The sequence below is a fragment of the Engystomops pustulosus genome, chromosome 10 (assembly GCF_040894005.1).
Source record: "Engystomops pustulosus chromosome 10, aEngPut4.maternal, whole genome shotgun sequence".
In the NCBI taxonomy this organism is placed as follows: domain Eukaryota; kingdom Metazoa; phylum Chordata; class Amphibia; order Anura; family Leptodactylidae; genus Engystomops; species Engystomops pustulosus.
The window spans coordinates 76,567,935-76,591,934 of record NC_092420.1 but is presented as its reverse complement, the minus strand read 5'-3'; the positions used below and the strand labels follow the sequence as shown (position 1 = coordinate 76,591,934).

Here is a 24,000-nt window from a genome sequence, read left to right as displayed (position 1 = left end):
CATCGGCGCTGCGGAGAGGAGCGCTCATCCCCGCCCCTCTCCATAGGAGGATACAGCGCACGGCACCGTATCACGGGGAAAGATAGGACATGTCCTATCTTTTCCCGGGCTACGGAGCGGTACAGTGCCGGACGTGTGCTGCACCGTACCGCTCCCGTACAGGGCCGTGAGCCCATACAAGTGTATGGGGGATGTATATCGGCCGTATATACGTCCACCATACATGTGTGTGAATGCAGCCTAAGGGCTCCTAGATCATGGAGGCGCTGTAGTCTGTACCCAGAAGAAGCGGCGTCCAAAGTGCAAAGAGTGCAGTATGTCGGATTGATGACCACGTCTCTCGTAGCTGCCAAGATCACGTAAAAATCTACTTCAGGCTTTTTGTACCTCATAACTTCAGCACTTGACAGCAGGATGGGTGATTTATTGGCCATGAAGCCAGCTCCAGACATATCTGCTGAACTGTGAGATACTAGATCTGCCTGAAACCGATCCTCACGCTCTGTAGTATCCCTCTCCTCCTCCTGCTTGTGGTCACTTGTGCTTTGAAGGCCGCGTGTTACGTGGACATGCCTTTCTTAACAAGGGGGTTATATTTAGTGTACAAGCTACTGGCACATTCTCTGAATCATAGTCGCCTCCGTCTGATTCCCATCAGCTGGACACATCTCTACTAGCGAGCTCAGAAATAAACCCGCTATCAGGTCTCGTAGAGCGTCAGTGGTTCTCACTAATTCCTAATAATTACCTCAGTGGTCTGTGCCGTTTATTGTATATGAGGGGGAGAGCTCCACTCATTATAGAAGGATTTATTAAGTGGATGTTATCTGTGTAATATATGAGGAATTAGACAAATATTTCATATGTCCTTTTGTACAGATCTTGTGGTATGTATGGAACATCTCTAAAATTTATGGGGGAGATTTATCATGACGTTTCTGAGGTAAAACTGTTCTAGTTGGCCATTGAAACCAATCAGAGGTCAGCTTTAATTTTATAAACATCAGTGGGAAAATGAAAGCTGAGCTCTAATTGGTTGAACAGTTCTGCTCTCAGAGACTTATGATAAGTTTTTTTTGAGGGGTTGAGAAACATGTCTGGTTTCATAGCTAAATAGCGCCACACCTGATCATGGCTTGTGCTGGTATTGCAGTTTTAGAAAATCAAATCTAAGGAGCTGAGTTGCAATGCCACTCACTTCCTTTGGTCAGGTGTGGCATGGTTTTATGTGTGTTGGGGGGGGACATGATTTTTACTCCCTGGACAACACCTTTTAATTGTGAGCTAATTGGTAAACAGGGATGACTAATGCTTTTTTTTTATATTCTTGTTTTTGCTGTAATATAGCTGCTGCAGAACAGCTTTTGTGAAATGAAGAGGGTCCAGAATGCGATCCAGTGATGTGAATTATAGTAGACTATGGTCATAGACCTGAAATCCAGTATAATCTGGCGCTGGAGGGACCCGTTAATAGTGACTATGGCTCGTGTCCCTTCATCTTTGTCTCATAATGTCGGCCTAGAGAACACACTAAGGCGGCGCGACACTAAGTGTCACCCTTCACTTGGCAGTATTCCCGGATGGTTGCCATGACAACAACACATCGCGTTATGGCATCTACCTGAGCTCTACGCGTTTCACCGTTTTCTACGTGATTGGCTAACGTTAGGTTATTGTTATACAAGAGCGGCGGTCACACTTAAAGGGGCATCCAAACCAAAGCTTATAATAGAACGAAGATAGAAAAAAAGATTCAAAGGGATAGTGATTTTTTTTCCTATTTTTTTTTTTCCCCTTTTAAATAGTAAATATACTAAGCGATGATGGGAAAAGGAACATAAAAATCCGATTAGGTAGGCGATGGAGGTGTGAATCGGCTCCGTGCGGTGCGGAGGGCGGATGACACAATGCGGTAGGAAAGCCCCGGTGGGATTTGGTGACATGAGTCATGGACTATCCACAAGCTCAGGTGTAAGCAGGGACCTGGTGTAGCTATAGAGACGACTTGTTTGTGGAAGTCGGCTAGGATTTCAATGATGTCACCCGTGTTCCTCTCAACAATGGGACTTTTCTAAAGAGGCCACAGCCAGAACATGAGCTGTCGTCAGAGCCCCGGCCTCGCTCCCATTGTGTCCTACCGCAGGAGAATAAATCTTTTTTTGCTTCTTTTGTGCTTTGCTGAGGTTGTGTAGCGGTGGATGAACAATAGAGTCAGCAATTCACAAACCAGGCAGACCCATAGGAAGGTCATCACTTATGTGACTGAACGGGGGAATTATAGGAAGAGAGAATTCTGCGCTGCAATACTATGCGCTTGACTTTTTGTAGAAATTCTAAATGGAAAAAACTAAAACTAAATTGCTCAAAAAGTGGCAGTACGTATAATATATGGTGGACAGTGGTGTAACTAGGAGAGACAGTGCCTCCCTAGCAGGCTACTGGATGGGGCCCCGCTTGCCACGTAAAAAATATATATATTAGTATACTCACACATGGGAGTTACAATCACATATAAATACACTCATGTGCATATACACACACATACAGTGCCATATGCAACATACTCACATACAGTGTATACAGACACCATATACACATCACAGATACTGCATATATACATCACAGTATATGTTATATACATATTATGCTGGACAATGTGCAGTACAATATAGATACAATGGTGCACATCCTCCATTCTTTAGTGTGTCAGGTCGGATGACGGGGCCCCCTGACACTGTGGGCCCCATAGCGGCTGCTATGGCTGCTACCGCTCTAGTTACGCCCCTGATGGTGGAATTGAAATTTGCAACTGTTATCCTTGACTAAAGTCCAGAAAATTCTTAAAATGTCTTCTCTTGCGGATCAGGTGGAGAGTAGCTGACGGAGCGCCACATATTGTATGACCGCATCCATTGAGATCTTGTATAGTGATATATCCCTGGCCGTGACTTTTGCTTTCAAGGAATTTTATATTGACTCCAAAAAAGCAGTGGAAAAATAGGTACAAGAAAATCTCCATTGTGTAATTTATTATTACTTTTATGTAGAAGAAAATATAGAAGAAAATTTTAATCTTTCCAATTGGATCTTTCACATATCCAAATATTTTCTTGTATCAAAGGAATCCTCTGCAGATTCCTGGTTCCCAAGTACAGCGAGAAGCAGCTTGCAATTTGTCTGTTGTTTTTAGTCGTTTTCTGGGAACCCGTGCTTTTATTCAGTGCTAATAACTTTATTAGCCCCATGATATTCCTGGAAAGGAATCAGATTATCTGGAATTCAAGCCCGGGGAATTGAATTTAAATGTTATGGTAGCACATCTATGTGTGACAATGGGAGGAGATATTTGGATACTCTTTGACATTTCTGTGTTGATGGTAGATTTCCTTTAATCCATTAACATCCATCACGATAGACCAGGCACACTTCCTCATAGATCCAGGCACATTATATTTATTATTCAGTCTAAAATCAACTTTTGAAATTATGCTAATGAAGCAGAAGGGCTCTGGGGGTGTTACCTGAGCCCCTCTGTTGTGCAGCTTCCCTTGTTACATTCTGCAGGATTACGTCTCGCCCTCCCCCTGCTCCCTCAGCATTTTCCTCTCTCCCTCTACCGGATGTGATCTCAAACAATGGGAGGAGGGAAGTGTTCCTTCATAGTGTAACAGCCTGTGAAGCTACAGCACAGAGGGGCTCTGGTAAGACCCCCAGTATTGGCATAATTTTAAATGTAGATTTTAGAAGGAATGAGGCCATGGATAACAAATATAAGCAGATGACCACAGTCACGGTGCCTGGCTCTATGAGTAAGTGTCCCTGGTTTATCAGGATGGATTTCGATGGTAGATTTCCTTTAACATCTCTATTGACCTAAATTGGTGTCCACCAGAGGTCCCAGAGTTTTTTATATGGCAAATATCTGAACTTTTTGAGCTCCATCCTAAATCAGCTCCCCCTCCCTCCCCCATCATAATAATGTCTTATTCATAGCTGCTGTTTGTAGGATGCAGTTGTCTTACACATTAAATATGAATATTCTCATGTTTTATACTGTACCTGTAATGTACAAACAGCGGAGGCCGCCAAGTCTAGCGTAGAAGCATTGTGTGAGGAAGTGGGCAGCGAGTCAAGAAACCCGTCTCATCTCGTGCCTTGTGAACCAGTCACGTTGATGGGAGACATTAAAAATTTAAAACCACTTGAGCCTGACATACTTTCTCCGCTCATCCCCTGACTTACTGCAATGAGAGCCCATTGACTTGTACGGTCAATATGACATGTAATATTTTCATTTTTAGGTATTTTTATCTCTTGCATTGTAACGCATGATTGGATTCTAGAGAATGAAGTATTCTTTATAACTGAATGACACAATGTCCAGTGTTTAATCTCTTCTGTACGTAGGAACTGTGACTCAGTGGTTACCACCTCGGGCTTCTCAGAATCGGAGCAGTGGTTACCCAACACTTACATAGTTTGGACTTCCTTCCCCTACTTTCCAAAAATATGCTTACATTAATCCATCACATTCATGATCTATCTACTTATCTAATGGATAATGTGATGACTGCAACTTCGGCTGAACCTTCCCTTGAAGAGATCATTATTTTGGAGTGTGGAAAGTGTCCCTCGAGCGAGTGAATGTGTTAGATGATGAGTCCTACTAAATACATTTGCATGTGTTTGGGGGATGTGTATTAGTTTTCACAGTTTTCCTAGCGTGAAAAAAAAGCAATTTGCACCAATATTGTCACTATTTCATTTCTTATGCTCCTCAACACTAGTTTAAATACTGGCGCCGAAATCTCTGCTCATGGCGTTATAAGCATCATGAGCAGCCAAAGAAATGTTAAAGTGGGAGCTTAAAGGGGTCTCACAGATTACTACCTTTTATCATTTTATTTATTTATTCAAATATTAGAAGTTTTCAGTTTTAGATACTGTACGTTATCTAGATGAAACAGCAATAGGGGGCGTCCTAAGAGCATTTTGTATTCATATGGCCTGTCATAGTGGTCGCACATGCCCAGTAGCTTTCTAACAGAGAAATACGATATTTAAATAAGAATATCTAGAAATTTAGGTTTTTGCTTAAAGGGGTTGGCCACTTGACCTCATTTTTTTTTTAGTGTGTGTAATTGAGGGGCGGGGGGGGGGCAGGATATTAGGTAATTTACTAATATACATCTACTAATAGCCCTGCTCCGATTTCTTGATATGTAAAGTTCAGATGGAGGGTCATGTGATCTCTAACTGTGCATGAGCAATTGCCCTGCCAGGACCTTGATCTTATATTCAGGTATACTGTTATAAGGTCCTGGCAGGGTGGTTGTGTTCTGTTTTTGAGGTCCACGTTGAAGAAAGGCTGGTAATGATGTCACTTGTGCTACCCAGCAATTGATATGGATGACAACCGCGTGGCATCAATATTTTTCACATTCCCAATAGACTTATACGGCAAGGCCAGGGCTTCAAACACGGACAGGAATGGGATCTGCTGTACAGCCTTAACTCAGATCTGGGAAAAACTCTTTCATCTGCATGAGTCCACTGAAATTAAAGCCTCATGCACACAACAGTGCGCTTCACTTGGCTGGAACCACAGTTGGGTGGAGATGTTGGGGGTGGTGAGTGCTACTCGCCTCTCCCCTTTCCATAGAAAAGTGAGTGGCCTTGCTGGAAATCAGTGCAGGGATAGGATCTGCTCTATATTTTGCGGCACAGTCGTGGTGCAATAGTGTGTTCATCGTGTGAAGTAGACCTCAATGGAGAGCATAATCTGGTTACAATCTGTGTGGGCCAGATCACGGCCCCCAATATGGTCATGTGAATGGAGCCTAATGTGACAATTTGCCATCAGTTAAATTATAATTAATTAATAATTCCTTTATTTATATAGCGCACACAGATTACGCAGCGCTGTACAGAACTTGCTGAATCAGTCCCTGTCCCCAATGGGTCTCACAATCTAATCAATCTATCAGTATGTTTTGGAGTGTGGGAAGAAACCGGAGGACCCAGAGGAAACCCACGCAAACACGGAGAGAACATACAAACTCTAAACGCAGAGAACACATGTGTGTGTCACCTTTGGGTTGTAAAATCTGGCAACATTTATTCCATAATTCAGAGACTGAATATTTTCCCCTGAAGTTCTAAAAAGTAACTTTTTAAGTATCAGTTACTTGGTCATTAGGAATAAGAATAAATAGGAATCTGTAATGGCCGCTCTGGAGGGACATGGAGCCTGTCTGGCCTCCCGGGGTCTAATTGCCACGGTGCCTGTTCCCAAAGCAAACAGTCCAGCGCGTATACAATAGATATTCGCCGCGCTTGCGGTATTTTTATCTGGCTGATCCCATTGGCAGCGAGTTCATTGGAGCTGAATAGAAGGCGCTCCACAGCCTTTTCTCTCCAGATTGCTATGTGGGTGTCAGATGAGGGAATTCTCTGTCATGCTTTGCGCAGCTCCTAAGTAGATAATTGCAGTTTACATTTGGCAAGTAATTGCGCTCGGTGGAAGCGGGCATACTGCTGGAAGTGCGGGACGCTCGCCAGTTACTCGCTGAGACTTTATACCAAACCACGTCCTGACTCTTCTGGAAAATGGAACGTCTCATTCCTCAAATTGCAGCTTCGTTATTTTTCTGTTCAGCATTTTACATTTCCAGGCCTTGATGTCATTGTTGGACGCGGTCCAGTTTCTCACGCTGCGACGTTATCGCGGGCATGCCTATGGAATAAGAACTCCGGCTAATTTTATCACATTCATGGGGTTCAGGATCCATTTGTGTTAAAGGGATTTAATAAGATCAATCAGATTGTTCTTAGGGTGTCCAACTTTATAATACTGCATAGCCATTATATCAACTTCTTGCAGTGTCTCTGCTTGTTGTCATTGAATGGTAACTTGGCATTGTTTCAGAGGATTGGGGGCTCTGGTCATGTGATTTCTGTGAATAGGTTCTGCTCTTTCTAAAACATGGAACATTACTATAGTTCACCTCTATGTCCATCATATTATCCAGCCTGGAGGGTGCCATCCACACTGTGAGAGGTTAACAGGCCGGTCCAGCTTTTTTATGCACTGCTGGCCTTAGTCTTTTTGTGGAAGACTATAGAAAGACCTAGGAAAGGACTTGGAGAGGAAAGGCTTCTCATATCTCCTATCATAAATGACTGCTGAAGTATAAGCACTGATCCTGCAGTAACGTTGCACGGCCACTACACGATTAATGGGGCTGTCTGCTTCCACCGCTGTCCTCTGTGTAGCAGCTTTTCCGGCTCAACTTATCAGTGGGGGGACCCCTCACTAATATCCTATTATTCTCCTGTCCTGTTGGTAGTTTATAAATTTTGTTGGACCAGAAAACCATTTTATGGACATGGTCACACATCCCGCACGCGTTTGGTTCATAAAGTTCATGTTTAAATGCAAGACACCGGGGCCTGGTTATGGATTGCATGCGTTTCCTTGGCATACGCGATCGGGCCGAGGCCCGCCCCCTGTGCACCGGCGTCGCTTTATGATTGCAACGCGAGTGGAACGTGTGACCCTCAGCCTAAGGCCGGTGGCACATGTGGCGTTTTGAACCTGTTTTTGGGCTGTTTTAAGCAGTTTGTAAAAAAAAAAAAAAAACGCATGCATTAAAAACCACACACGTTTTCGAAAAACGCATGTGTTTTTTGAAAACCCATCCGTTTTTGACACGTTTTAATTAAGATAATTGGTAAAACCGGTCAAAAACCGCATGCGTTTTTTAAGGGACTGCTTAAAACGGCCCAAAAAATGGGTTCAAAACACCACGTGTGCCGCCGGCCTAAGTCTGTGTACACATCTGCTTGAGGCCTTCCGTTGTTTTGCTACATTATAAGAGCAGATTTGTTATAAACCACGGAATCCACCAATCGGTGTGTCAATAATCAATGCAAATGGAGCTCAAGAAATCCGATTGCTTGGAATGTGCTTTCTATTGGGCTTCTCGTTCTCTTCCGAATGTTTCATCCATGATATTCGATGGAAGCTTCTAAAGGAACCTCTTCCTTAGTCCTACTAGACCTGACCTATGGGATTGTCCCATCAGGACCCTGCTTGGGGTTTCTCATTAATTCATTTGCCTAATTTTATATATTTTTTATTCCTCCAGCACATAAGAGATTCTCTAAATAGTTTTTTTCCATTGGCTACCTCTAGTATGTGGATAGCAGAGTTATTTCTACAGATAAATTGCCGTTTCATCAGTTTGTTAATCGTTCTTGAGATTTGAGCGTCGTCTTGTCCCAGTTTTCGTTTCGTTGCCTAACAAAGAGCTCATGTGTCGGCCTGGGAATCTGTACATGAGATTGTAGTAATAAAGATCTATGATGCTTGGATAATGTGGAGATTGGCCTTGAGTAAATGCTTGTGACTCCTCATTGCATCTCCTGATGCGGAGGCGCTGTACAACCTTGACCAATCGATCGCCTGCAGTTTAGAGGACGTCACAAGGAATTATGATTGTAATAAAGACGGAGCCTGTTCCCGAGGTCTCCTGACACTGGCCACTCGGTGTTAACATTGCATTAATGACTATGTAATAATTGGATTTGATCTACTTCTGCTGATCCTTTTCTGCACTAATGGCCTTCACATGTCACAAGTTCAAACCTATGTCACAGCTTCTTGGAGTGTAAAAAACTTTTAGTATACAGTATTTGAGCTCTGGACCTCTAGAGAACTCTAGAATCTGGTGGTCCAGGCTCTGTTTTAATGGAACAATCCATTTGAAGTCTGTTAGGTGTTGCTACTAATATATGTAATTTCTCATTCTGCACTTCTCAATCATTTCCCCATTAGCGGATTTTCTGCTGAGCTTGCCCAGGGCTGAAGTTTAAAGGAACACTGTTACCACATTTTACCCCATTAAACTAGCCCCTTCAGGTAGGGTATGAAATGTTCCTTCCAGAATTACCTCTTTGATATGAAATCTATTTAGAAAATGTAATCGGAGTCATTTGAAAGTCATTTATGACCTGAGATGTGAGTTGTTTATTACCCGAGATGAGTCACTTTTGAGGTTGCACTTTTTGAGGTCACTAAGATTCCCCTATCTTCGGTTTTATCATACCCAAACATGGTATTGGTGTCATATTACAGATAAGAATCTCATCTTTCAGATCACTACTTGTGGTTTTGGGAACTACAGATCCGGAGATACAGGCAGTTGAAGACATAGTTGGAAATGTGAGCTGCAGATACAGATCCAGTTGCTCCATTTCTTAAGCATCTACCACCTCGATGAACGGTTGTATGCAAATGAGCCTTAGGGGCTCCAAGCTCCATATATGTTAATGGAGCCCCTCAGGTTTATTTGTTTCGTTTTTCATCCTGGTGGTAGATGTCCTTTAAACTGTCTGCATATCTGTTTCAGTGAACCATAAACCTGATGAAAGATGATATTCTTATCTTTAATATGACCCAAACATGTTTCTCGGTGCTATAGAACCAGAGGTAGGGCTGTCTGAAGTGACCCTCCCCTGAAGTCTCTAAACTTCAGTCATCTGACACAAAATATGACCCTTCTCTGCTCAGTGTCACATGATTTTGGAGGTGACGTTTGTGGTTAAATGGATAAGATTTCACATAAAAGAGAGAATTCTAGAAAGGACATGTCATACCCTACCTGAGGGGGCTGGTAGGTTAATAGGCTAAAATCTGCTGACAGGTTCTCTCTTAATAGAGCAAAATACCAATCAGATCAACTGGAGATTTAGCATTTTACATTTGAGCTAAATTTGCAGCCTCCTGACTTATTTTATGTAGGTACATAATCCATGATAAATTGATACAGATATGTATCTGCATGTGATAGCGAGTGCATATAGTATATAGTACATGACATAAGCCCGAGCCATGGAGTCGGCTGTGATGGCATTTAACATCATTACATTAAGCTGATACAGAGGGATTAGACGGACGTTAAGTCATATTACATATTCTGTCAATTTTCTCTGTAGACTGCACTATAATAGCCCCGGTAATACGTCTCTTGATCCGCAGGTCAGATGTCGCTAATGTTCCTGGTCACGTGACCCATTTACAAGCCGCGATACCTATTGTAATGATCATTAACATGCAGCAAGTAACATCCGTGCACTCAGCAGGTTTCATGTGGTTAAAATGATTGTTTCCTTAATAGCCCCAAGTGCGATTTGTAAGAAATCCACAGTCTCTGTATCTTGGGATGACACCTCGGCTTATCCTATGCGGATATACATCACATCGATTTAGTTTCGCTGAAGTCCAGTAATTGAATGAAGGACTATAAATTCTCTATCTCACAATGGAGGAGCTTCCCAGATTATCCAAGGCAATTCCCTAATGTCTATCAATACAATTGCTTCTTAGCGGCTTCAACCCCATGTGGCTGCTGTGCTAGGACCCCGTATTCTGCTCATCTGCCAGAGGTTCATAGGGGACACTGGGATACGGGTTTTGATATTTAGTAGATGGGGAAAGCATGGGGTGTCTGGTTGATCAGTGAGACAGGTGTAGGGCGTTACAGAATTGTTAAAAAAAAAAATATATATATATATACACACACACACACACACACACACACACACACACATATATATATACTGCGCGTAAGGCTGCATTAACACACGACATTTAAATTGTAAGGCAAAACAGTTGAGATGAGATGAAGGTTTGCAAAACCCAATACTTTTACATTCCGTTAACGTTGCCTTTACAAAAACGCAAATGTTAGTGCTACGTTACTGCCTGCGTTAACATTGTGTTTTGTAAACATGCATGTTAACAGCAAGGTTATTGGGCAAATCTCCTCTCCTCCGCTTCATAAACACCACATGTGACCACAGCCACAGGGTATGTTCACACATTCAGGTTTTTCAGATGCAGTTTTTGAAGCCAAACTTCACACCTGGTTTGGACATCAAAAACTGCATCTAAAATACTGAACGTGTGAACGTGTCCTCAGGGTGGAGAGCATTTATGAAGACCAGCAATACCTAATAACATAGTATGCTCTATTATGGTGTATAAACATTGTTGGGGGTGTCCCCTGCATGGGTTCCCTCTTATTTGACCCAAATCATCAATGGCTCCACCTCTGGAAGACTTTACCTATCCAGGTGTCATCAACTGGATATAACTGGGGGTCCAACCTCTTTTATTGTGTGTGTATGTGTGTATGTATGTATGTGTGTATGTATGTATGTGTGTATGTATGTTTATGTGTGTGTGTATGTGTGTATGTATGTTTATGTGTGTGTGTGTGTGTCTGTATTATAGATATAAAGTTAATAATATTAAAATTCAGCAATTAAATGTGTTGGAAGTTATGACTCCTTTCTTCCAAAAAACAGCACCACACCTGACCATTGGCCGTATGTGGTATTGCAACTTGCCTCCATTTATTTATGCAATACCAGCACAAACCATGGAGAGGCGCAGCACTAACCCAGTAATTGGCTTACAGCAGTGGTGTAGAAAGATGGTAGGAGCAGGCAGCTTGGGTGATCACCCGATCGCCTAGTCACCTGCCTATACAGGGGATGGTCTCGCTCCTTGGACAGCCCCTTTAAGTGCAAAATCTGCTGTAATTCGGGGACCTTTCCTAATGGTCTCTATCTGTGTTCTCTGCATTATGTCGCTGGTAACCAGTGTATCAGGTTCTCATCATATTGCAGATGAAAGGAATTTTTTAATTAATTTTATAAATGATCATAAATCCAGTTCACGAATGTGTTCCTTGATAATCCATCCGTGATGACGATCAGTCTTTCCTTCTTCTTTCTGACCTGGTGACTGTCCCTCCGTTCCTTGTCTTTGTGGAGCAGAAGTTGTGAATATTTATGTGCCACCCATCTCGCTGCGGGCAATGCCTGGGAAAGCTGGGCAGGGCCGCGCACCTCCTCCATTATATTGGGCTTTCTAATGAGCCCGGGTGATGGAGGCGTCCCTGCCTCAGTCTGCCCCTTATCCCCATTACCATGTGAACAGTGCCTGGGTGACCTCTGACCTCCTCAGGAGCAGGGATGACCCCATTTCGGTCAATGCCTCATTGTGCGATCCTTAGAGGGGGGGATTCTGAATGCTGGTGAGACGCGGTAGAATATGAATCCTTCTCTTTTCTCTCACAAGAGCTGGAATTTGTCTTTGTCCGCCGCTCTTGTGTGTGTGTGATCCGGCTCTTCCATTACCCAGTGCTGTACTCCGGCTCAAAAGACTTTCCCAAATTGTTTGAGATTTGCTGAATAACGTTTCGCCCTTCGTGAGACGGTTCCCAAGATTGCGTCTCAGCGGCACATAATTGCTTTGCTAATTTCGCTCGCTTGTTCCCTTGGTGCTCCCTCCGTGGACAATGCCGCCTACTCCGCCAACCTCAATGGGGAAACGGATCCTTTTCTTGTATCGGTTTGTACAGAAATGTTTTTGGGATTGTGTGGTTCTTACAAGTGTTCGGCTGAATATGTGGGAAGAAAAAGACACAGAAAATGTCACCAGAGAGATATTCTTTCTTGTGTTATTCACCGAATTGTGTCAATACAACTCCCAGCATTCCGAGTGCTATAGTATGGCAACAACTGGAGTGACACTACAACTCCCAGCATTCTGAGCGCTCTAGTATAGCAACAGCTAGAGTGACACTACAACTTCCATCATTCTGAGTGCTATAGTATAGTAACAACTGGATAGTATAGTAACAACTGGAGTGACACTATAACTCCCAGTATTCTGAACTGTATGGTATAGCAACAACTGGAGTGACACTACACTCCCAGAATTCTGAGTGCTCTGGTATAGCAACAACTGGAGTGCAGCTACAACTCCCAGGATAGGGAATTCTATAGTATAGCTATAAGAGGAGTGATACTACAACTCCCAGCATTCTGAGTGCTATAGTATAGCAACAACTGGAGTGATTCTCCCAGCATGCTTTGTGCTATAGTGTATACAACATGAATGACACTACAATTCTCAGCATTCTAGATGCTTTAGTATACAAAAACGAGTAACACTACAACTCCCAGCATGCTGGATGCTACAGCATCGCAACTACAGGAGTGACACTACAACTCCCAGGATTCTTGATGTTACAGAACAGCAACAACAGGAGTCTGACTACATCTCCCATCATGCTGGAGGCTATAGAATAGCAACAATAGGGAAGTCACACTACAACTCCCAGCATGCTGTATGCTTTAGATCAGCAACATGAATGACACTACAACTCCCAGCAGGCACTACAGTAGTTCTCGCCTCACATTGACACTATAGGAAGGAATGTCATTTACTGTTCTGGGAAAATTCCCATCTCCCTCTGGGCTGTAATAAAGCTTCTCCCATGGACTGACTCATTTCCTCTCCAGATCTGATACTGGGAGCCCATAGACGAGTGTGACACGTCCAGATCTCCCCCGTTATAATTATACTGGGGTGAGAGGCTGGGAGTGGTTCTGGTCACTAGTCTGGGTCGTCTGTCCGTGTAGGAATATGACTCAGTAGTTGCTCATATCATCGTAGTAGATGTGAATGTCTGAGCTGATGGGAAATGGAGTGAACAGCCACAAACCATCTACACGAAATTTGGTTCCGCAAATCGTCCACGTAATGGACAGTTCCTGGTTGTGTTCTCATCTACATCCCGGGTGTATGTATATCTCTGCTTAGAGACTTTTCGGATATCTGGTCTAGTTCAGGCTGCCATCTAGTGGCCACTTCTAAACTGCAAGGTTACAAATTTTAGAAATCTTGTCTACGGAAGCTTACACAAATATCGGTGACTGTCTTCAATTTTGCAATTTGACTGGTAATAATATGTATAAACACTCACGACTATCCTTGTCAATCATTGTGTGTGGGCGGGATAATCGGGACTCTACCTGCCAATCACTGTGTGTGGGCGGGATAATCAGGACTCCCATTATCAATCACTGTGTGTTGGAGGGATAATCCGGACTCCCACAATCAACCACTGTGTGTGGGCGGGGTAATCAGGACTCTACCTGTCAATTAGAGTGAGTCCTGATTACCCTGCCCACACGTAGTGATTGACAGGGATAGTCCCACACACAGTGATTGACAGGGATAGTCCTGATTACCCCACACACACACAATGATTGACAGGGAGAGTACTGATTACCCCACCCACACACAATGATTGACAGGGAGAGTCCTGATTACCCCACCCACACACAATGATTGACAGGGATAGTCTTGATTACCCCACCCACAGACAATGATTGACAGGGATAGTCCCGATTATCCCACCCACACACAATGATTGACAGGGAGAGTCCTGATTACCCCACCCACACACAATGATTGACAGGGAGAGTCGTGATTAACCCACCCACACACAATGATTGACAGGGAGAGTCCTGATTACCCCACCCACACAATGAATGATAATGTGAGTAAGAGGGGTAATCAGAACTCCTACTATTAATCAGTGTAAGTGGGCAGAATAATCAGGACTCTACCTGCCAATCAGTGTGTGTTGGGGGAGGGGTAATCAGGACTCTACCTGTCAATTAGAGCGAGTCCTGATTACCCTGCCCACACGTAGTGATTGACAGGGATAGTCCTGATTACCCCGCCCACACACAGTGATTGACAGGGATAGTCCTGATTACCCTGCCCACACGTAGTGATTGACAGGGATAGTCCTGATTACCCCGCCCACACACAGTGATTGACAGGGATAGTCCTGATTACCTGACAGGGAAATATGTACTCTTCCTCTCTTCAATCACTGTATGTGGGCGGGATAATCTGGACTCTTCCTGTCAATCACTCTGTGTGGGCGGGTACTCAGGACTCCACTATCAATTACTGTGTGTGGCCCGGGTAATCTGGACTCCCACTATACTGCCTAGGAGTCCTGTCAGAATTTTTACTCTTTCTACTCCAAATACTTTGCAGTGATTGTGATTTGTAGAGAACATTGCAGGAATTATTGTATCTCATGCTTTCTCTTCTCCTTGTGTTTTGTAGATGTGAAGGGACCCCCCACACACCGGCTGTCATGCGGGCAGTCGCCCTACACTGAGAGCACCACATGGGAGAGGAAGTACTGCATCCTGACGGAGAGCCAGCTGGTGCTCCTGAACCGGGAGGACGAGGTGAGGCCGGAGCAGGGATGTGCAGGGGACATGGAAGGAATAAATAGTCACAGTGACTGTCATCTCACGTACAGCAGCGACGGGCGGGCAGGAGGGCTCTCATTTCTATATTTTCTCCTCTGTCCCACATGGAACATGTAATTACATCAGTTCACACCTCGTTAATGTCCTGGCAGTAACCTAATTATGTGATAGGAGCCCGGCACCCGCGCACATTATGTGCTATCGCTTTCCAGGCTCTTCAGACGGCTCATTTAATAAAGCTTTTAGCTCCATGGGTGTTTTCAGAGCTTCACCTGCAATACATCACTTCTACTTACTTGTAACACATTACAGCAGGGAAGTCTCCGGTGTAATGGAATTCAGCAATAAAACTTGGCCGACAATGCTGGATAACCTCCTACTTTACCAATGGCAGGCTGGGTTCACACGTTATGTTAACATTTCATTTACAGGCAGTCCCCGGGTTACATACAAGATAGGGTCTGTAGGTTTGTTCTTAAGTTGAATTTGTATGTCAGTTGTATATTTTATCATTGTAATCCCAGACAGAACTTTTTTTGGTCTCTGTGACAATTGGATTTTAAAAATGTTGGGTTGTCGTAAGAATCAATATTAACAATAAATCTTCATTACAGACACCTTTGATAATTGTTACAGCTGATTATTGTAGCCTAGGACTAAAGTACAATAAATTACCAATATCTAGGGGTCGTATGTAAGTCGAGTGTTCTTAAGTAGGGGACCGCCTGTATAGAAAACACAATGTAAAAGTAATGTAAACAGAATGTTAACAGTGTCAATCCAACCTTGTTTGTTTTTTGTGTACACACTGTATACTTCAGGGGCCTGGCTGGCTATATACTTCAGGGGCCTGGCTGGCTATATACTTCAGGGGCCTGGCTGGCTATATACTTCAGGGGCCTGGCTGGCTATATACTTCAGGGGCCTGGCTGGCTATATACTACAGGGGCCAGGCTGGCTATATACCACAGGGGCCAGGCTGGCTATATACCACAGGGGCCAGGCTGGCTATATACCACAGGGGCCAGGCTGGCTATATACCACAGGGGCCAGGCTGGCTATATACCACAGGGGCCAGGCTGGCTATATACCACAGGGGCCAGGCTGGCTATATACCACAGGGGCCAGGCTGGCTATATACCACAGGGGCCAGGCTGGCTATATACCACAGGGGCCAGGCTGGCTATATACCACAGGGGCCAGGCTGGCTATATACCACAGGGGCCAGGCTGGCTATATACCACAGGGGCCAGGCTGGCTATATACCACAGGGGCCAGGCTGGCTATATACCACAGGGGCCAGGCTGGCTATATACCACAGGGGCCAGGCTGGCTATATACCACAGGGGCCAGGCTGGCTATATACTACAGGGGCCAGGCTGGCTATATACTACAGGGGCCAGGCTGGCTATATACTACAGGGGCCAGGCTGGCTATATACTACAGGGGCCAGGCTGGCTATATACTACAGGGGCCAGGCTGGCTATATACTACAGGGGCCAGGCTGGCTATATACTACAGGGGCCAGGCTGGCTATATACTACAGGGGCCAGGCTGGCTATATACTACAGGGGCCAGGCTGGCTATATACTACAGGGGCCAGGCTGGCTATATACTACAGGGGCCAGGCTGGCTATATACTACAGGGGCCAGGCTGGCTATATACTACAGGGGCCAGGCTGGCTATATACTACAGGGGCCAGGCTGGCTATATACTACAGGGGCCAGGCTGGCTATATACTACAGGGGCCAGGCTGGCTATATACTACAGGGGCCAGGCTGGCTATATACTACAGGGGCCAGGCTGGCTATATACTACAGGGGCCAGGCTGGCTATATACTACAGGGGCCAGGCTGGCTATATACTACAGGGGCCAGGCTGGCTATATACTACAGGGGCCAGGCTGGCTATATACTACAGGGGCCAGGCTGGCTATATACTACAGGGGCCAGGCTGGCTATATACTACAGGGGCCAGGCTGGCTATATACTACAGGGGCCAGGCTGGCTATATACTACAGGGGCCAGGCTGGCTATATACTACAGGGGCCAGGCTGGCTATATACTACAGGGGCCAGGCTGGCTATATACTACAGGGGCCAGGCTGGCTATATACTACAGGGGCCAGGCTGGCTATATACTACAGGGGCCAGGCTGGCTATATACTACAGGGGCCAGGCTGGCTATATACTACAGGGGCCAGGCTGGCTATATACTACAGGGGCCAGGCTGGCTATATACTACAGGGGCCAGGCTGGCTATATACTACAGGGGCCAGGCTGGCTATATACTACAGGGGCCAGGCTGGCTATATACTACAGGGGCCAGGCTGGCTATATACCACAGGGGCCAGGCTGGCTATATACCACAGGGGCCAGGCTGGCTATATACCACAGGGGCCAGGCTGGCTATATACCACAGGGGCCAGGCTGGCTATATACCACAGGGGCCAGGCTGGCTATATACCACAGGGGCCAGGCTGGCTATATACCACAGGGGCCAGGCTGGCTATATACCACAGGGGCCAGGCTGGCTATATACCACAGGGGCCAGGCTGGCTATATACCACAGGGGCCAGGCTGGCTATATACCACAGGGGCCAGGCTGGCTATATACCACAGGGGCCAGGCTGGCTATATACCACAGGGGCCAGGCTGGCTATATACCACAGGGGCCAGGCTGGCTATATACCACAGGGGCCAGGCTGGCTATATACCACAGGGGCCAGGCTGGCTATATACCACAGGGGCCAGGCTGGCTATATACCACAGGGGCCAGGCTGGCTATATACCACAGGGGCCAGGCTGGCTATATACCACAGGGGCCAGGCTGGCTATATACCACAGGGGCCAGGCTGGCTATATACCACAGGGGCCAGGCTGGCTATATACCACAGGGGCCAGGCTGGCTATATACTACTGGGGGCCAGGCTGGCTATATACTACTGGGGGCCAGGCTGGCTATATACTGGAGGCTGTAGGCTGGCTATATACTGGAGGCTGTGACTAATGCATTTCCCACCCTCGGCTTATACTGGAGCCAATAGGTTTTCCTAGTTTTTGGTGGTAAAATTAGGTACCTTGGCTTATACTCAGGTCGGCTTATACTCGAGTATTTACGATATATATCCTCTCAAATACTTTTCCCAGTTTTTCTTAGTTATGTTCGTTTAATGGATAAAGTATGTAACAAAGTACACACAATGACTACATGTCACAGCATTTCCTCTCGGCTCATGAAATGGAATAGACCTGGTTCTATGCTGTAGACACGGACACATGATCTGGCACTAATTAAAGTCCTTTCCTCCGCTCTACATATTAAAACATATACATGTAAGTGTAAGCTGATATTTGGAGGACATGTGGCAACCTGCCAGAGGGCATTCATTAGCCACAGCACCTTCATCATATGGAGAAAACAAACTAGAACCACCAATTTCTAGAAACAGAGATGCCTTGTATACAGCGCACAGACACTGAGCCCTCACCATGCCGGCATGGGTTAATTGGGGGAGTATAGATCCCGTTACTAATCCTCTATGAAACCGATCTCCGTCTATTAGAATATTACATGGTAAAGGAGCTGCGTATAAGACAGAATGGTTGGAAATAGAGGTGGGGGGTAGGAAAGGTCCTTTTAAATTACTCAATTTCGGGCCAATTTTCCAACACTAAGTTCTCTGGGAAAAGGTAATCCTGATTATTTCCCGGTAAAGGGATATGGATGCTCATTGGTCAGGATTCTCTCCCTCCAATGAGCTATTAAGCAATCTGTCGTCAGGTTGTACCCCGTTAAACTACTAGCCCCCTACAGTGGGTTTCAAAATTTCATTTGTAGAATTTTTTATATGAAATCTCAGCTATTTACCTTTTTAAAAAAAAAAATAATAATTTTCTATGGAAATGAGCTGAGAAGAGTCATTAACTGTCTGAAATGAGTCACTTTAGGGCTCTTATATTGTCATTGGTGCTCAGCTTCAATTGTGCATCAAATGCGTTTTATCTCCGTTGTGTCTCTGTTTTTCCTTAGTTTTTTGTCCGCAAGATAAAACTCAAGGTGTATCATTGCTTTGAAAACATCACACCTGGTTTTTCAGCCTCATCCGTGAAAAAAACGCATGTTTCATCCGTTTTGTTTTTTTTGCAGACCCATAAACTTCTATTGCCTTCCATGATCCGCATCCTTGGAAAAAAAAATATAGGAAATATTTCATCATTTTATTCCCACGTACAATGGGTCAGTGAGAATACAAGCCAATGTGAAACCGCCCATAGAAATCAATGGCTTTGTGAGGCATCCTTGGAAATCACTGAACCACGGACGTGAAAACCAATGTGAAAGAGCCCTTAGAGATTGTAAGGGGAGGGTCACTTCAGATAGATTTTGTAGTACTTCGATACATGCTGTAGGTGCCCTATTAAAGATAAGAATCTCATCTTTAAGATCACATCAGGCTTGTGGTTCTGTGAGCTACAGTACGAGAGTTACAGGTTGGTAAAGACGTTGTTGTACATGTGAGCCACAGATAAAGATTCAATTCCCACATAATTCATTACCCGCCTGTGTCTCCCGTTCTTTCGCTCACAGACCCACAATCCTGATGGGATGTGAAAGATGACATTCTTATCTTTAATATGACTAGGAACTGAAAATAGGTGCGTCTGACGTAATGGTTCCGCTACAGCCTCTAAACTTGACTCTCTTCTTGTCTTCCCTTCTCTTCTAGTTTTCACATGACTTTAGAGGAGGTGAAACAGTGATATTTTACATAAAAGCGGGAAAGGACATTTCCTCCCCTACCTATGGGGCCCTGTAGTTTAGTGAGCGTCTATATCACTTCATGGGCAGATACCCCGTGATCTGGAATCCTGACTCTTCTCTGCTTATTTTCACAGGACTTGGGAGGAGATTTTTTATAGGTAATTGTGTGAGATTTCACCTAAAAGAGTTCATCCTAGAAAGGACATTTCATACGATACCTGGGGGGAGGATTGATACTATTGGGCGTACAAACTGGTGACCGTGTCCCTTTAAATCCTGGTGTACATCAGCGGATCAGGAGAAATATGTGTATATGACTACACTGAAATTTTCCAATTTAATCCTTTTGTGGTGACTTTGACACTATACGCAACATTTGCCCCCTCCGGCTGACACATGGGGTAGGCTGTGGTGTGGTGCCCTCAGCTGTATACACAGTCATTTACACCTCCGTGTATCCTCAGCCCAGAGATAACACTGTCACCTCTTGGCTGCCGGTGACACATTTGTTACTGTGACAGGTCTCATTATGGCCGGCGACCCCTTCCCTGCACAATGTCAGCTGTGGTGTGTAATAGGATTCCCGCTGACATACTGGTTCTGGGGGCAGCCCCTATAGCTGCCCCCCCCTGCTGCCTAATTATAATATTGCGGTGCTATGCCCATGTGTGCAGTACGGCAGGCAGGGCGGGAAATAATCATTTAACCCTGTTAGCAAATAGAATACGTTATCACTATACCTATGAATAAGTGTTTTTACAGCAAATGTATCCGTTATATATTGGCGTATACTCTGCAATAGGCCCAGTACGGAATCGGCACTGGAGCCCCTTCGATCTCGGTCCTAGAAGTCGCTTACCACAATACACAAAGTGAAGGTACATCTGAGTGATGTAACATGGCAATCACCCAAAGGGTGAAGACACACATGGCGTTTTTGGGCCGTTTTTACTAAGTGCGTTTTCAGATCTTTAAAAACGCATACGTTAAAAAACGCATCCGTTTTTTAAAAACGTGTGCGTTTTTTGAAAACGCGTGCGTTTTTGTCCGTTTTTCATTGCGCAATTTCGGAAAAACTGACAAAAACGCATGCGTTTTCAAAAAACGCATGCCTTTTTAAAAAACGGATGCGTTTTTTAACGCATGCGTTTTTAACGATCTGAAAACGCACTTAGTAAAAACGGCCCAAAAACACCATGTGTGTGTTCACCCAAAAGGTGATGCCACACGTGGCGTTTTTGGTCAGTTTTTAAGCATGTGTTTTCAGTCGGTTTAAAACGCATCAGTTTTTGGCAGTTTACCATGCGTTTGGCTGCTTACAACCTGTTTATCTATTAAGATAATTGGGAAAACGGACAAAAGAGGTTGAAAACAGATGCGTTTTTGAACGGACTGAAAACGCATGCATAAAAACGGACCAAAAACGCCATGTGTGGCATCGTGTGTGCACGAAAGTGTCCTTTCTAGAATTCACGCTTTTATGTGAACTGTTAATCATTTACCTTTTTAAAAAAAATAATAAAACTTCCAAATTCATGTGAAATTGAGCAGAGAAGAGTCACTTTTTACCTGAGATGAGTCGTTTTTAGAGGCTGGGGGAGAGTCACTTCAGACACCTACCTTCGTTTCTATAGTATTTAGAAACATGCCTTTGGGGGGGGGGGGTGTCACGCATAGCGCTAGCTAGCGCAATGGGGGCATGTCTCGGCCCGACCGCAGTCGGAAATGCAGCGTTAGCACTGTGCAAGCGTGGTGTGTGACTGTACCCTAAGTATCACATTAAAGCTGAAAATCTTTTAAATTTAGCATTTCTGTGATCTACAGAACCAGAGATACTGGAAGCTACATTTTAAAAAAGGCTGCAATTGGATTTTTTCTATGGCTCACATTTTAAACTATGTCTTTACCTGCCTGTTGATCACAGAACCACAAGCCTAGTGTGATCTTGAACATTGGATTCTCTAATTTGATACTAAACGTTGGCTCTATGTACCATAGAAGCATAGATAGGGGTGTCTCAATTGACACTTCTCCGGCATACTCAAAACTTGACTCTTCTCAGTTAAAATATGACTCTTCTCAGCTAAATTGCATATTATTTGAGAGGAGATTTTATTTATAGGTAAACAGGTGAGATTTCACATGAGAGGGAATTCTAAAGAAGTCATTTCATATCCGACCTGAGGGGTGTAGTTGTTTAGTGGGCGAAAGCTACTGACTAGTTTCCTTTAAGGCCTGGGAGACACAGGGCAAAATGCTTAAAGGGGTTGTCCCATTTCAACAAGTAACTGTTATTGTTTGAATAATGAAGTTATACAAATTTCCAATATACTTTCTGTATCCTTTCCTCACAGTTTTCTAGATCTCTGCTTGCTGTCATTGTATAGAAAGCTTCTATGTTTACTTCTAGTGGACAGAAATCTGCCCATGGTCACACAGGTGCACGGCTCCTTGTAACCCACAGCTCTGATTACTCTCTATGATATAACAAGCTGTGCACCTGTGTGACCAGGGTCAGATTTCTATCCACTGGAAGCAAACTTAGAAGCTTTCTATAGCATGACAGCAAGCAGAGTTCTAGAAAACTGTGAGGAATTGATACAGAAAGTATATCGGAAAATTGTATTAATTTAGTGTGAATACCCCCTTTAAATCCTTAAATGCACTATCTATACGTGCTGTAGTGGGGAAGGGGCTATTTGCCAGTGTTTCCGCTCTCCGGATCCTGTATAATCCCACCTCGGCCTCTCTACAGTCACTTGTCAGCAATGGCTGAACAGATTACTCAGCACTCTAATGATAACAAACACACAGACGGGAGCCCTCCAGAAAGCGCACCCTTCTGCCAAAAATGTGTTTTCCTGTTGGTGTTTGTGCCCGGAGCTGGCAGGAGGGTCTTCTCCTCTCTCTGGGAGCCTGCAGATAGATCCATCAGTATGTGTCCTGGTGTCCTGACCGCACCTGGAGCTGATATTTCTAGCGATGCCTCCTCACCGCCGTGATCCGCTTCCATGTGTTTCTGCGGGCATCCCATAGCTCGGGCACGGCACGGCATCCGCAGTGCCACAATTACTGAGCTTGGCATACTCATGTTATTGTGCAGGGCTCCCGTGGCTCTATGCAGTTAATTCCTGTGTTTCTCCTCTCTGTCTGCTTAATTATTACCTGCCATGGAAAGCCACCGAAATAAATAGCTCTATGGTGGGATCATAGGGAGCTGAGTCACTGGAACGTCAGTCACTGAGTCACTGGAACGCTTAGTGACACATGTTTTCTAAAAATGTATTAAAGTAGAACTCCAGGATTTCTTTTTTCTCATAAGATACCACTTTACTAGCTCATATCTTCCCAGCTTGTTTGCTTCAATACATTGTGCCCCTTTTTATCATTGGCAGCTGTGCCCTGCGATGCCCAGTCTGACCACAAGTACAGGCAGTCCCCGGGTTACGTACAAGATAGGTTCCATAGGTTTGTTCTTAAGTTGAACTTGTCTGGAAGTCAAAACTGTATATTTTATAATTGTACTTCGAGACAATTTTTTATTTTTTGCCCCAGTGACAATTGGAGTTTCAAAATTTTTTGCTGTAATTGGACCAAGGATTATCAATAAAACTTCATTACAGACACTTTACAGCTGATCATTACATTCTGGGACTATAGTAAAGCATTCAGAGAGATTCACCAGAGGTCACAGGGGGCAGAGGGGCCCGTTTTTAACTAGGAGTCGTCTGTAAGTCAGATGTTCTTAAGTAAGGGACCGTCTGTATAGTATGTGCTCTTCTGTGAAGACAGGGTGCCATTCTTCCAGTGTCTAGAAGTTTTTGTGAACTACAGAATTACATTATTACCTCATATTCAGCGCTAAGATATAATCTACCTCATTGACCGCACAAATGTTTCTGCATCACTTTCAGGGTCCGGGCTATGATATAGTTGTTGAGTCCATACATTGATCAGCTGCAGAGTTATTGAAGCCCATACACACTGTGCTGTATTTTTATGCTATGTGTAGAGTTTTATAACGGTCTCCACCTGCCTCCTGCTTATAAGAGCTGACAGAAAGACACCAGTTACAAG

At 44.4% G+C, this 24,000-nt stretch overlaps 1 protein-coding gene across 3 annotated transcripts in view; it reads left to right on the top strand.

Moving 5' to 3' along the window:
• RASAL2 (RAS protein activator like 2) overlaps positions 1–24,000 on the top strand; it is a 224,170-nt gene that overhangs the window by 83,691 nt on the left and 116,479 nt on the right. For all 3 annotated transcript variants that reach the window (XM_072127145.1, XM_072127144.1, XM_072127143.1), the window contains exon 2: positions 15,008–15,135. In XM_072127145.1, the coding sequence (XP_071983246.1) occupies positions 15,008–15,135 (128 nt within the window). The remainder of the gene's footprint in view (positions 1–15,007; positions 15,136–24,000) is intronic.